Source organism: Scyliorhinus torazame, unplaced genomic scaffold (genome assembly GCF_047496885.1).
Source record: "Scyliorhinus torazame isolate Kashiwa2021f unplaced genomic scaffold, sScyTor2.1 scaffold_718, whole genome shotgun sequence".
Lineage (NCBI taxonomy): Eukaryota > Metazoa > Chordata > Chondrichthyes > Carcharhiniformes > Scyliorhinidae > Scyliorhinus > Scyliorhinus torazame.
The window spans coordinates 68378-82426 of record NW_027308445.1 but is presented as its reverse complement, the minus strand read 5'-3'; the positions used below and the strand labels follow the sequence as shown (position 1 = coordinate 82426).

Genomic DNA, 14049 nt, shown 5'->3' with positions numbered 1-14049 from the left:
AAGTAATGAATAGTGAGAAAGACAGTAACTGACATTGGGAGGATATAGACAGACTAGTGAAATGGTTATACACATAGCAGATGAAATATAACACCGAAGTAAGAAGTGATATGTTTAGGTAGGAAGAATAAGAGGCAATGCAAATCAATTGTACAATTTAAAAGGGGTTGCAGGAACAGAAAGACCTGTGGGCATGTTAACACAGATATTTAATGGCAACATGACAAGTTGAGGACGATGTTAACCTTGGATTTATTTAAAAAAGAGCACAATAACAAGGAAGTTATGCGATAGCTTTCTAAAAACACTCATTAGGCCTCTGCTTGAAGCACGGTGTTAAATTCTAGATACCATACGTTAGAATGGATGGAAGAGTTCATGCACAACTAGAATAATACCAGCTTGAAAGACTTCAGTTTTGTGGAGATGCTGGAGTTGTGTTCCTTAAGAGCAGAGAAGATGGAGAAGAGAAGATCTGTTAGATGTGTTTAAAATTTAGTTCAAAAAGTTTAATGGGAGCTTGAAAGGAAAAAGGTTCCCAGTGGCAGAAGGGAGAGGAACCAAAGATACCAATGGTGATAAGGAAAAATAAATATGTAAGGAGTTGATTTGCCTAAAAGGGTGTTGGAAGCAAATTCAATACTTACTTTCAGAAGGGATCTGATAAATACTTGAAGGAATAAAACAAATTAAAGGTTACGGGGAAACAGCAGGAATGTGGGACTAATAGTTCCAAAGAACTACCACAGAAAATGGGCTGAACGATCTTCTTTTTTATTGTTTCATTCTATGATTCTAGCAATTGCATGATAAGCCCATGTTTTTAATATTTGCACAAGATTACTGAAAAGGGGAACTAACGTCTTTCACTAACTAAAATAAGGATCAATAATATATAATTAATGCAGGATATCATTTATGTATTTCAAATTTTATTTCCATTACTATTGTTCCTGGTTAATACAAAAATTGTAAATAAATTATTACAGTTGCAAAAGTGAACAACACGGAGAAGAAAATACATAAAACTAAATTTTACTGATAAGCAAATTCATTCACATGAGAAGTTATGGCAATGCATGACTAATAAAGCCATGACCACCGACTTGATCCACATTTGTGGAATACATTGGCAAATCCAATTATTACCCTTCCCTCGAATCCTCCATCTTAGTATTTTAAAAGAAAAGCAATTTGTTTAATATACACATTGAAGGTAAAAAAACAAAATCACATTACTTACACAAGATACATGTAATTTATATAGGAGTTAATAAAATGGCACACAATGTGGATGGCATCTCTCTTTATACATACTTTCCAAGAGGTAGAAATTTAGAGTGTTAAGGTGAATCAACACTTAACTTTAGAAGGGCACAATATCTTGTTCCCTCTATTGCCATTATCCCTAATGTTTTGCATACTTACATGTAGTCAACATGCCAAATTTTCAGGTCAGTTACGATTGTGTCATATTCAGACATTTCTAAATGGAATTTCTAATTTTAAAAAAATCAATGCATTCTTCAAAAAATTGCCTGCCCTGAATGTTTGAACAGGAATATTTGTTTCACCCTATGTTATTTTAGAGTAGAGAAACATCCGAGTATTGGAAGTCACACAATTCTGGAAATTAAAACAACCTGAAAAAATGTCAAAGAATGTGAAAGAAGAAAAAAAAATTGGAAATTTTGTCTGCAGTTGAGAAAATTCATGGCACTGAATTGGAGCTAACTTAGTTACCATTCTGAAACGATATAGATCTGGTAAAACAAAAATAAGTGAATATCTTTTGATTACTATGTTAGCAATACATTGATAAGGCATTATACATTTGACTTGGATATGGCATTATATATTTGATTTGGATATGCATTATACATTTGACTTAATAACATAAACAAAGTCTGTAGTACTGCGTGCGAATCACAATACATTCAGGTTTAATTACTGCTGGTAGAATGTTCCATTAGGTTTTAATATTTCAACATCATTATTATGATGAATTAACTCTTTTCAGATATGCTAATCAGCAATTTTGCAAACAATATAATAATAATCTTTATTGTCACAAGTAGGCTTACATTAACACGGCAATGAAGTTACTGTGAAAAGCCCCTAGTCGCCACATTCCGGCACCTGTTCAGGTACACAATGGGAGAATTCAGAATGTCCAAATTACCTAACAGCACGTCTTTCGGGACTTCTGGGAGGAAACCGGAGCACCTAGAGGAAACCCACACAGACACGGGGAGAATGTGCAGACTCCGCACAGACAGTGACCCAAGCCGGAAATCGAACCTGGGACCCTGGCGTTGTGAAGCGACATTGCTAACCACTGTGCTACCATGCTGCAATTATGCACCAAGGCATATTTGGGACTACGGCACCATGCTATTGATTTAAAGAAATATTTCCAATACAAAATAAATTCATACTGCCTTTTTAAAAAAAATACAAGCATATTACATCCAAAGCAACACTGTAGTCAGGCCTAATGATGCATAACTCAGTCATAACTGCTTAGAATTATCAGTGTAATTAAAATATTAAGGAGTCTTAAAAATTGGGAAACCTGTCCCATATTTCTTTCCGATGGAATGGTTATAAGTATTTCAAAGTGACTATCTACTGCATAGTGGTATCATGATCAACACGCCATAAAATCATTCCACTTGCATAATGTTGTGAAAAAGTTAAACTTTAGGATAATAAGTCAACAAGTATTTTCACAGAAGTTGATATTAAAATTGCATCCCTCCCCATGACAAATTAGGTGATAACCAATTACAGTTAGAAACATTCTAAGCTCTGGAAACTCGACAATTCTCTGAATCTGATGAAACAGGAGCAGAAAATGAAAAGTGATCCATCATCCCCATTTTCGAGAATATTACACAAAATATATATCATTACCATCACGTACATTAGCCAATTAGGGGAAAAAACACAAATGCATAAAGAAATTATCTGACGTTAAAATGAAACTAAATACAAAGTAACATTATCAGCAATGTTTATAAAGGGCTATATTGTAACCCCAATTGTAGTAATAAAAGTTACATAACTTTATGAAAAACTGACAAAATAATCAAACCATCCAAGGCCCATTACGTCGTTGCATTGCGAAACTAGGCTAATTTGTGAGGAAAGCAGGATAACTTGTGAAGAAAGATGACATACTAAATTATTTGGCTTTGGCTAGAGCTCATAGAATTTCCAACTCAGAATCCTATGAGAGTGACAGAAGTCATACAATTGTCTCTTTTGAGTTCCTTTTCATTGGATGCAGACCAAGAAGTGATTGTTGAGAAGATGATGCACCCGGTGGCTTTGGGATAAGCACTATTACTCTTTGATTGGTTCGACGCCACTCATTGTATAATCGACAGTGATAACGGAATGAAACCTGGTGGGTTTAAAATAAATTCAGCATGAATAAATTTCCCTCGTATCCCCATGACACAAATAGCAAAAAAGCTAAACCGCAATCTCCTAGCCCAGAAAGTGTTAGACAAAATTAAAATATTCATTCCTAGTCTTGTTAAGGAAATGGTTACTATGAACCAACTTATTGCCACTAAATGCCATCAGCTTACTTAACATACAATACAGCATTTTCAAGAAATAGCAAAAAATGTTCATCAGTTTATGACTAGACTGAAACTGAGGAGATACTTCAACTAAATTATGATTGAAAACTAAAACAGGAGGAAGGATATTGAATTAAAATGATCACATTTTGAGAGTGCTTCCCTCATTTAAAAAAAAAAAAAATCACTGCTTGCATTTTCTTCCCACTTTAGGGTGCATTTTATCTTGGGGTGACATGGTAGCACAGTGGTTAGCACAGTTGTTTCACAGCCCCAGGGTCCCAGGTTCGATTCCTGGCTTGGGTCATTGTCTGTGCAGAGTCTGCATGTTCTCCCCTTGTGTGCGTGGGTTTCCTCCCAGTGCTCCAGTTTCCTCCCACAGTCCAAAGATGTGCAGGTTATGCTAAATTGCCCTTACTGTCCAAAAAGCTTAGGTGGGATTACTGGGTTACAGGGATATGGTGGAGGTATGGGTTTAGGTAGGGTGCTCTTTCCAAGGGCCGGTGCAGACTCAGACCTGATGGGCCGAATGGCCTCCTTCTGCACTGTAAATTCTATGATTCTATCTCTGGTCATGGCTATGGGATATTTTTAATGCCCCAAAAACTCTGGCACCTCGAGGCAAGTTTCTGAGACAAGCCCAAGTAAACTCTGACAACACTGCCAGCGTGTTCAGAATTTGGGGACAAGAACTAAGAACAAAGAACAATACAGCACAGGAACAGGCCTTTCAGCCCTCCAAGTCTGAGCAGATCACGTGTCCAATCTAGACCAACAGTCTGTATCCTTCTATACCCTGTCTGTTCATGTGCCTATCCAGATAAGTCTTAAAGGTCACTAACGTATCTGCCTCAACTACCACACTTGGCAATGCATTCCAGGCCACCACCACCCTCTGTGTAAGAAAACTTGTCCCACACATCAGCACTGAACCTATCCCCCCTCACCTTGAACTTGTGCCCCCTTGTAATTATCATTTCCACCCTGGGAAAAAGCCTCCAAACTGTTCATCCTATCTGTACCCCTAATAATTTTATAAACTTCTATCAGGTTGTCCCTCAGCGTCTGTATCTCTCGGGAGAACAATCCCAGTTTATTCAATCTCCCCTGATAGCTAATACCCTCCATACCAGGCAACATCCTGGTAAACCTTTTCTGTACTCTGTCCAAAGCCTCCACGTCCTTCTGATAGTGCGGTGACCAGATTTGGACACAATATTCCAAATGTGGCCTAACCAATGTTCTATATAACTGTAACATAAGTTTGAGCTTTTATACTCGATACCCCATCCTATGAAGGCAAGAATGCCATATGCTTTCTTTGCCACCATTTCCACCTAACCTGCCACTCTTAAGGATCGGTGGACCTCCACGCGCAGATCTCTGTGTCTCTGCTCCTGATGGTTCTACCATTTATTTTATAGATCCCACCTGATCTACCAAAATGTATCACTTTGCATTTGTCCGGGTTAAATTCCATCTGCCATAATCGCTGCCCAATTTTGCAGCATATCTATATCCTGTTGTATTCTCTGACAATCTTCATCACTATCCACAACTCCTGCAATCTTAGTGTCATTTGCAAACTTGCTGATTAGACACCCTACGTTTTCTTCCAAGTCATTTATATTTATATATATATATAATATATATATATATATATATATATATATATTGGAAAGAGCTGAGGTCCCAATACTGATCCCTGCGGAACACCACGAGTTACAGGCCTCCATTCGGAAAAACACCCTTCCACTGCTACTGTCTTCTATGGCCAAGCCAGTTCTGGACCCATCCAGCTAGTTCACCCCTGACCCTATGTGATTTAATCTTTTGCACCAGCCTGCCATGAGGGACCTTATCACTGCAATGTCTGACTTTTCACCTCGCCAGGTGAAACAGCTATATTTTTTAATGGTAATTGTTATGGGTCCGGGTTTACAGAACCCCAAAGTGTTTCATGGAGTTCAACCCACAACTTTTAATAGATTATGGTGTGGGAAGCACATGGCGTACTCTTCAGGTGTGATACAGCAGCAATGGACAAGTGGTTTTTAAAACAAAACAATGTTTATTCTATGAACTCAAGTTAACCCTTTTAAAACAAACATTGAATATCTTAACACTCATTACTTCAAAGATAACCCCAAAAGACTACAACATTAAATAATCCTTCAAACTGTTCCTTTAAACATCCAAAAGACTTCAAACCTTCAAAAAATAGGAGCACATTAGGTTACATTCAATATATTAATAGTCTTTGGATTGCAGAAATCAACAGACCAACTCGGTTTCATCCTGCAGCTCACAGCAAAACAAACAGACACTCCCAGCTGTGTTCTCAAACTGAAACTCAAAAAGCAGAAGTGAGCTCAGCTCCCCCCCACCCTCTGACATCACTTCAGTAATATGATCAGCACCATTTCTTAAAGGTACATTGCTTAAACATCCATTTCTTAAAGGTACTCTCACATGACAGCAATCAATCCCGATTAGCCCTGACAATAGGTCATAAATTTGAAACATGAACTCTATCATTCTCTATTCTCAGATGCTGCCTGAGCTACTGTGTGTTTCCAACATTTTCGGTCTTGAAATTTTGTTTCTGTCAGCATATTGCTTTTTTGCACCAATATCTGGTGCTTGAAAACAGAAATCTGTCCCCCTTCACATCTCCATAGACTTGCATTTTGCTAATTCATTGCATTTCACACATCGAATACCACATGCGAGTGCACTGGAGAAATTATCAAATGCATCGCTTAATCCAGTAAAGATGAGAATATTACATCACTGTCACAATTTACACCTAGAATGCTGCTATTGGTATTTCAAATCAAATGATAGCTTCAATATAGCTGCTATTAGGGGCGTGTGGAGTGGTTCAGGAGAGAGAAAAATGGCAGGAAAAATGGCTGGAATTGCTATACCCGAATACTCTGGGGAAAGTCTCAGTGGTTTTCAATTTTATCAGTGTTCATATCACAAGTGAGAGGACAAAAACTCTACACATCCCAACAGTTTCCAGTTAAGTGGGTTGGAAACAGAATTTCCTATGCAGGGGTAGTGAATTATAAAAGAGGAAGTGAAGGTTGCAGAAGGCTTGAAGGACCTAGAAATACAGATACAGCAAAAGACTTGCATCTATTCAGTGCCTTTTAAGTAGGGAAACATTCCAAGGTGCTTCAATGACCCATAATCTGACAAAAATTGGAAACAACTTTGGATGGAATATTGTGATAGTTTCCTAAAAGCTTGTTTAAAGAGGTAGATTTTAAAAGTTACATTTTAAGGAGGAAACTGACAAGTTCAGGGTAGAAATTCTTCCCAAAAGGAGGTAAACACAGTTTTCAGTGGTAGGGTAAAGGGGATGTATAAAAGGTCAGAGTCGAAGAAATTGAACGTTCTTGGCGGGTTGCAGGGCTGGAGGAGGTTACAGAGCAAAAGGGTGAGCAGTTGGGTGTGCTCAAGCCATGAAAGGGTTTGAACATGAGAATTTTAAAACCAAATAGTGACAAATCAGAAATGGTGGACAATGCACTTCAAAGTATCTCCTGCCATCAATTTCTTCCATCTTTTGAATCAAGGTTTTGTTTGCTGATTGAGCTTGATTTTGAACAGATATTGAAGGGCTCGATCCACTGGCCGCGTTGCGCTCTGACTCGAGCGCGGTGCAGCCGGTGAATCCCAGGAGAGCCCCCTCATGGACTTCCTGGACGTTTACGCGCCTCATGGGATCCACTCAAGTCAGAATCCCGCTCACAAGTGGCGGGACCAAATGTTGCACGCCGAAGTCGGCTTGAAAACCAGCTTCGGTGAACTGACCCGTTATCCACCGGCATCGCGGAATCCACTGGCCTCACCAGCGAGGCCTCAGCTGGGCGCGGTTCAGTACTGGTGCACACATACGTGGATCAGGTGGATGACACCCAGAGGGTCTACCCAGCCATCGGAGACCCCTCGGTAGTCAGGGTCAGTGCAGGATTGCCCTCTAGCGCTCCCCCTGGAATGTGGGTACCTTAGTACTGCCACCCTGGCACTACCAAGGTGCCCAAATGGCATTGTCAAATCAGCAGGAGCACTCTTTGGGTGCCAGTGCAAGGGTGTCCATGTGCCAGGGTGGCATAGCCGAGGGTCAGGGCCCGATGGGGGCGATGTCCATGAAAGGAAGGTGGAGGGGAGGTTTGAAGAGTAGAATGTGCAGGACAGGTTAGGGGCCTCTATGAGGTTGAGGTGGTGACGGGTGGGGGTCCTGGAAGGGAGCGGGTGCTGTAAGGGTCTTTGCGGGACCCATAGTGGGGATGTCCTCACTTAGAGGGTGTGGGTAGTGCCCATGTTTGTGGGGGGTGACATTGCCCATGGGTGGGGGACCCACAAGCTCACTTAGAGATCGGGGCAGCCTTTCAAAATGGCAGCCCAATCAGCTCCCCAGAGCTAAAAGAAAATTCGATGTGTGGGTTAAGCCAGTGAGAATCTCCCCAGGGCCCCAAAAAATGACTAAGTGTCATTGAATAGCAGTGGGGAACTCGCTGGCGAAACTCCCTGACAAACCCGTCACAAATGAACTTAGAAATTTTTCCAGAGAGTCGTGCCCCAATTGTCTCAAAATTCTCCTTTTCAGTGAATAGAACGTAGCACAGAAAGGGGTGCAATGCTTCTCATTTTATGAGTAGTCTTCATAGAGACACATGAGGATTATAGTTGTTAAGTAGAGGACAGCTTTGTTAGAGCAATGATTTTTAAAAGTTGTTACTGCCCATAAAAGGGTTCATTGGAAACTCTTGTCACTGCAACAATTAAGTGCTGAAGGAGATGGGCACATATACTGACTCATGGAAAATCTTTCAACAAAGCAGAACACAGTTGCTTCATTGCTGTTTATTTCAGCATACTTACTGATGAATATAAAATTGTTAGATCTATCATTATGTTCCAACTATAATACAAAGATTTGTGGCAAATGGCTTTTACAAGAAAATTATAATGCACACTTACTAGAGTCCAAAATAGATAAATAGTGAAGAGTGCAACAGTTAATGCAATGAGTCCAACTGCTTCAAGTCGGCTGCTGAAATGTAGATGGTCCACTGCACCTCGCAAACACAACCAGCCAGAGACTGTGGCCAGAGGGGTTATAAACAGGAAGCACACAATATCTCCAAACAAAGTCCGTTTCTCGTGTCGTGGGCCTGGATTTCTTAACCACTGGGTGGGGTGAGAAAGGGAAACAAAGGTTCAAAACATTTTTGATTTATTCCAGTTAAACAGTTGTTTGCGTTCTCTTAAAAAAAGATATGTTCAAAGTCATTCAAAGTCAAGTTTCCTTTTCAGAATCCCTCAATTTTTATTTGTGGGTTCCTAATCTCAATCCCATTCTACATAAAGACATCCAAGTTTTGAACTCAATTTCACACTTGCTTTTAACCGTTTGAATATGATGCATTGAATTTGCATAGGATTTTACAGTAGTTATTTCAGGATACAAATATAGTCTAAGCAGCAAGAATGCTAGGTAAACGAGAATGTTTTCCTGAGTAGGCACTAAAAAAACCTCCAGAATACTGCAATGTCATACCGATGGTCACAGCTACCAAGTTTCTAAGCAAAACACCTCTGGCAAAATTTTTTAATCATTGGGAATGCCATAAAGAGGAATAACATGCATCTATTTATTTAATCTTTCTCAAAGTGCTTCATAACTAAAGAAAGATCAGGCAGACTCCTGAGCTCTTCTTCAAAAAGTGCCAAAGGATCTTTTCCATTCACCTGAAGGGCCAAACATAATCTCATCTTATCACATCCAACAACCATTACTTCAAGGTGCAGCACTCCCTCAGAACCTCACTGAAATGTCAGCCTAGGTTATGTACTCAAGTCTAAAACAAGGAGTCAGAAGGTCACATGTTTAGAAGCGAGAATGCTACTTCTGAACTTAAACTGAAGAAGTTTATGTACCTAGGCATTGTGGTTTCAGAAACACCACTGACCCCTCTTCCTCATTTGGCTAAAACCGAACTGGTCATATCTGTTATATGACATGGGCAATTATTATTTGTGGGCTTTTGACTTCCGGTTGCGGCGATGACCAGCTAAGCTGCACGTTTCGGCGGCTCCAGCTCGAACGGACCTTCGGGCTCTTTTAAGAGCCCCAACAGGGAATTTTTTCGGGACAAAACCCAGTGTGGGGTGAGACAACAAGGAGTCCCCCACAGCGAAAAAGAAAAATATCGGCGGCGGCAGCCAGTTCTCGAAGAATCCTTGAGGGCAGTGGCAGAAGGAAGAAAGGAGCAAGATGGCGGCGGAGGGAGCCCAGGCGACATGGGGACCGGACCAGGATGAATTTTTAAGACAGTGTGTGGAGCTGCTAAAAAAAAGGAGGTGCTGGCCCCGATGCTACAAGCAATTGAGGGGCTTAAGGAGACACAAAAGACCCAGGAGATAGAGCTCCGTGTGGTGGAGCAGAAGGTGACTGACAACGAGGACGAGATCCTGGGCCTGGCGGTCAAAATGCAGACGCACGAGGCGCTCCATAAGAAGTGCATCGAAAGGATTGAAGTCCTAGAAAACAGATCACGGAGAAAGAACCTCCAGATCCTGGGTCTCCCCGAGGGAGTGGAAGGAGCTGACGGCGGGGCTTACGCGAGTACGATGCTACGCTCGTTAATGGGAGCTGAGGCCCCCTCGGGCCCCTTGGAAGTGGAAGGGGCCCATCGGGTCCCTGCGAGGAAACCAAAGGCAGGAGAACCACCTAGGGCGATGATCGTGCGATTTCACCGCTTCAATGATAGAGAGGCGGTTCTGAGATGGGCCAAGAAGGTATGGAGTAGTAGATGGGAGAATGCGGTGGTACGAGTGTATCAGGATTGGAGTGCGGAGGTGGCGAGAAGGAGGGCGAGCTTCAATCGAGCCAAGGAGGTGCTGCATAAGAAGAAAGATAAGTTCGGGATGTTGCAGCCGGCGCGACTGTGGGTCACGCACCAGGAGAGGCATTACTACTTCGAAACGGCGGAAGAAGCATGGACATTCATTAAAAACGAGAAACTGGACTTCCGGGTGCGGCGATGACCAGCTGAGTCGCACGTTTCGGCAGCTCCCGGTGAAACGGACTTTTGGGCTCTTGATGGGAGCAATTTTGACGGCTAAAAACACTGTGCGGTAAACCAGAAGGGAATCCCCCCTGGATACGGATGAAAAAAGGAGGAGAAAGTGGCCGGATTGCAGTGGATCCTTTAGAACAGCGGCAAGGAAGGCAAGCAAAAACCAAGGTGGCGTCGGAAGGTGGCAGTTTAACATGGGGCCGTGAACAACAAGAGTTCTTGAAATGCTGTGTGGAAGAGCTCAAAAAGGAAATGAAGAAAGAGCTGTTGGCCCCGATACTACAGGCGATCGAAGGGCTAAAGGAGGAACAAAAGACCCAGGAGCGGGAGCTTCGGGTCATGAAGGCAAAGGCAGCCGAGAATGAGGACGACATACAGGGCCTGGTGGTGAAGACGGAGATGCATGAGGCACATCAGAAACGATGTGTGGAAAGGTTGGAGGCACTGGAGAACAATGCAAGGAGGAACAACCTGAGGATTCTTGGTCTTCCTGAAGGTGTGGAGGGAGCGGACGTCGGGGCATATGTGAGCACGATGCTGCACTCGTTAATGGGAGCGGAGGCCCCGGCGGGTCCATTGGAGGTGGAGGGAGCATACCGAGTGATGGCGCGAGGACCGAGAGCAGGAGAAATTCCCAGAGCCATAGTGGTGAGATTCCTCCGTTTTAAGGATAGAGAAATGGTCCTTAGATGGGCAAAGAAAACTCGGAGCAGTAAATGGGAGAACACGGTGATCCGCGTTTATCAAGACTGGAGTGCGGAGGTGGCGAAAAGGAGGGCGAGCTTTAATCGGGCCAAGGCGGTGCTTCATAAAAAGATGATAAAATTTGGAATGCTGCATCCGGCAAGACTGTGGGTCACATATCGAGGAAGGCACCACTACTTTGAGACGGCGGATGAAGCGTGGACTTTTCTTGTGGAAGAAAAACTGGAATGAGCGGGTTATTAAAAAGAACGTTTGAACAAAGTGGTGGGGCGAATGTGGGGGGCGAAGAGGGGGGTTAAAAAGGGGGGAAAAGAGGAGTTTTATGTACTAATCCTGCGATGTGGTAACTTTTCTCTCTTCCACAGGTGGTGATGGGGGCAGGAGGGGAGGTGGAGGAGATGGGGCGTTGGCCATTGGGGGCGGGGCCAAGGGAGAAGCGCGGGCTTGGTTCCCGCGCTATGATAATCATGGCGGGAATAGAGAAGCAGGAAGGAGGGGGCGTCACACGGTGCGAGCCGAGGTCACGGGGGGAAGCCGAGGTCGGCCAGAGTTTGCTGACTTCTGGGAGCAACATGGGGGGAGTAATTACGCTAGCGGGGGATCTAGCAGGGGGGGGTGGGAGGGGGGAATTACTGGGTTGCTGCTGCTGAGGAGAGGGGGGAGCTGGTATGGGAGGGGGTGGGCGGGGGGGGGCATCGCCTGGGGGAGATACAGCTGCGTGGGAACCGGGTGAGGAGCTGGAAAAAGGGGATGGCTAATCGACAAGGGGGGGGTAGGAAGCCCCCCAACCCGGCTGATCACGTGGAACGTAAGAGGGCTGAATGGGCCGATAAAGAGGGCACGGGTACTCGCACACCTTAAGAAACTTAAGGCAGATGTGGTTATGTTACAGGAAACGCACCTGAAACTGATAGACCAGGTTAGGCTACGCAAAGGATGGGTGGGGCAGGTGTTCCATTCGGGGCTAGATGCGAAAAACAGGGGGGTGGCTATATTAGTGGGGAAGCGGGTAATGTTCGAGGCAAAGACTACAGTGGCGGATAACGAGGGCAGATACGTGATGGTGAGTGGCAAACTACAGGGGGAGACGGTGGTTTTGGTAAACGTATATGCCCCGAACTGGGATGATGCCAATTTTGTGAGGCGGATGCTAGGACGCATTCCGGACCTAGAGATGGGAAAGCTGATAATGGGGGGAGATTTTAATACGGTGTTGGAACCAGGGCTGGATAGGTCGAAGTCCAGGACTGGAAGGAGGCCGGCAGCAGCCAAGGTACTTAAAGATTTTATGGAGCAGATGGGAGGTGTAGACCCGGAGATTTAGCAGACCTAGGAGTAAGGAGTTCTCGTTTTTCTCCTATGTCCATAAAGTCTACTCGCGAATAGACTTTTTTGTGCTGGGAAGGGCGTTGATCCCGAAGGTGAGGGGAACGGAGTATACGGCTATAGCCATTTCGGATCACGCTCCACACTGGGTAGACTTGGAGATAGGGGAGGAAACAGGAGGGCGCCCACCCTGGAGAATGGACATGGGACTAATGGCAAATGAGGGGGTGTGTCTAAGGGTGAGGGGGTGCATTGAAAAGTACTTGGAACTCAATGATAATGGGGAGGTCCAGGTGGGAGTGGTCTGGGAGGCGCTGAAGGCGGTGGTTAGAGGGGAGCTGATATCAATAAGGGTACATAAAGGGAAGCAGGAGAGTAAGGAACGGGAGCGGTTGCTGCAAGAACTTTTGAGGGTGGACAGACAATATACGGAAGCACCGGAGGAGGGACTGTACAGGGAAAGGCAAAGGCTACATGTAGAATTTGACTTGCTGACTACGGGCACTGCAGAGGCACAATGGAGGAAGGCACAGGGTGTACAATACGAATATGGGGAGAAGGCGAGCAGGTTGCTGGCACACCAATTGAGGAAAAGGGGAGCAGCAAGGGAAATAGGGGGAGTGAGGGATGAGGAAGGAGAGATGGAGCGGGGAGCGGAGAGAGTGAATGGAGTGTTCAAGACATTTTATAAAAAATTATATGAAGCTCAACCCCCGGATGGGAGGGAGAGAATGATGGGCTTTTTGGATCGGCTGGAATTTCCCAAGATGGAAGAGCAGGAAAGGGTGGGACTGGGAGCACAGATTGAGGTAGAAGAAGTGGTGAAAGGAATTAGGAGCATGCAGGCGGGAAAGGCCCCGGGACCGGATGGATTCCCAGTCGAATTCTACAGAAAGTATGTGGACTTGCTCGCCCCGGTATTGACGAGGACCTTTAATGAGGCAAAGGAAAGGGGACAACAGCCCCCGACTATGTCTGAAGCAACGATATCGCTTCTCTTAAAGAAGGAAAAGGACCCGCTACAATGCAGGTCCTATAGACCTATTTCCCTCCTAAATGTAGATGCCAAGATCCTGGCCAAGGTAATGGCAATGAGAATAGAGGAATGTGTCCCGGGGGTGGTCCACGAGGACCAAACTGGGTTTGTGAAGGGGAGACAGCTGAACACGAATATACGGAGGCTGTTAGGGGTAATGATGATGCCCCCACCAGAGGGGGAAATGGAGATAGTAGTGGCGATGGATGCCGAGAAAGCATTTGATAGAGTGGAGTGGGATTATTTGTGGGAGGTGTTGAGGAGATTTGGTTTTGGAGAGGGGCATGTTAGA

At 44.1% G+C, this 14049-nt stretch overlaps 1 protein-coding gene across 1 annotated transcript in view; it reads right to left on the bottom strand.

The window, feature by feature from the left end:
- Positions 1-915: 915 nt before the first annotated feature.
- The window catches only part of LOC140406618 (E3 ubiquitin-protein ligase MARCHF3-like), a 43353-nt gene continuing 30219 nt past the window's right edge, over positions 916-14049 (bottom strand). Inside the window, exons 3-4 of the mRNA XM_072494620.1 lie at positions 8589-8798; positions 916-3409 (exon numbers count right to left, since the gene is read on the bottom strand). Coding sequence (XP_072350721.1) covers positions 3251-3409; positions 8589-8798 — 369 coding nt within the window. The 3' untranslated portion in view covers positions 916-3250. The remainder of the gene's footprint in view (positions 3410-8588; positions 8799-14049) is intronic.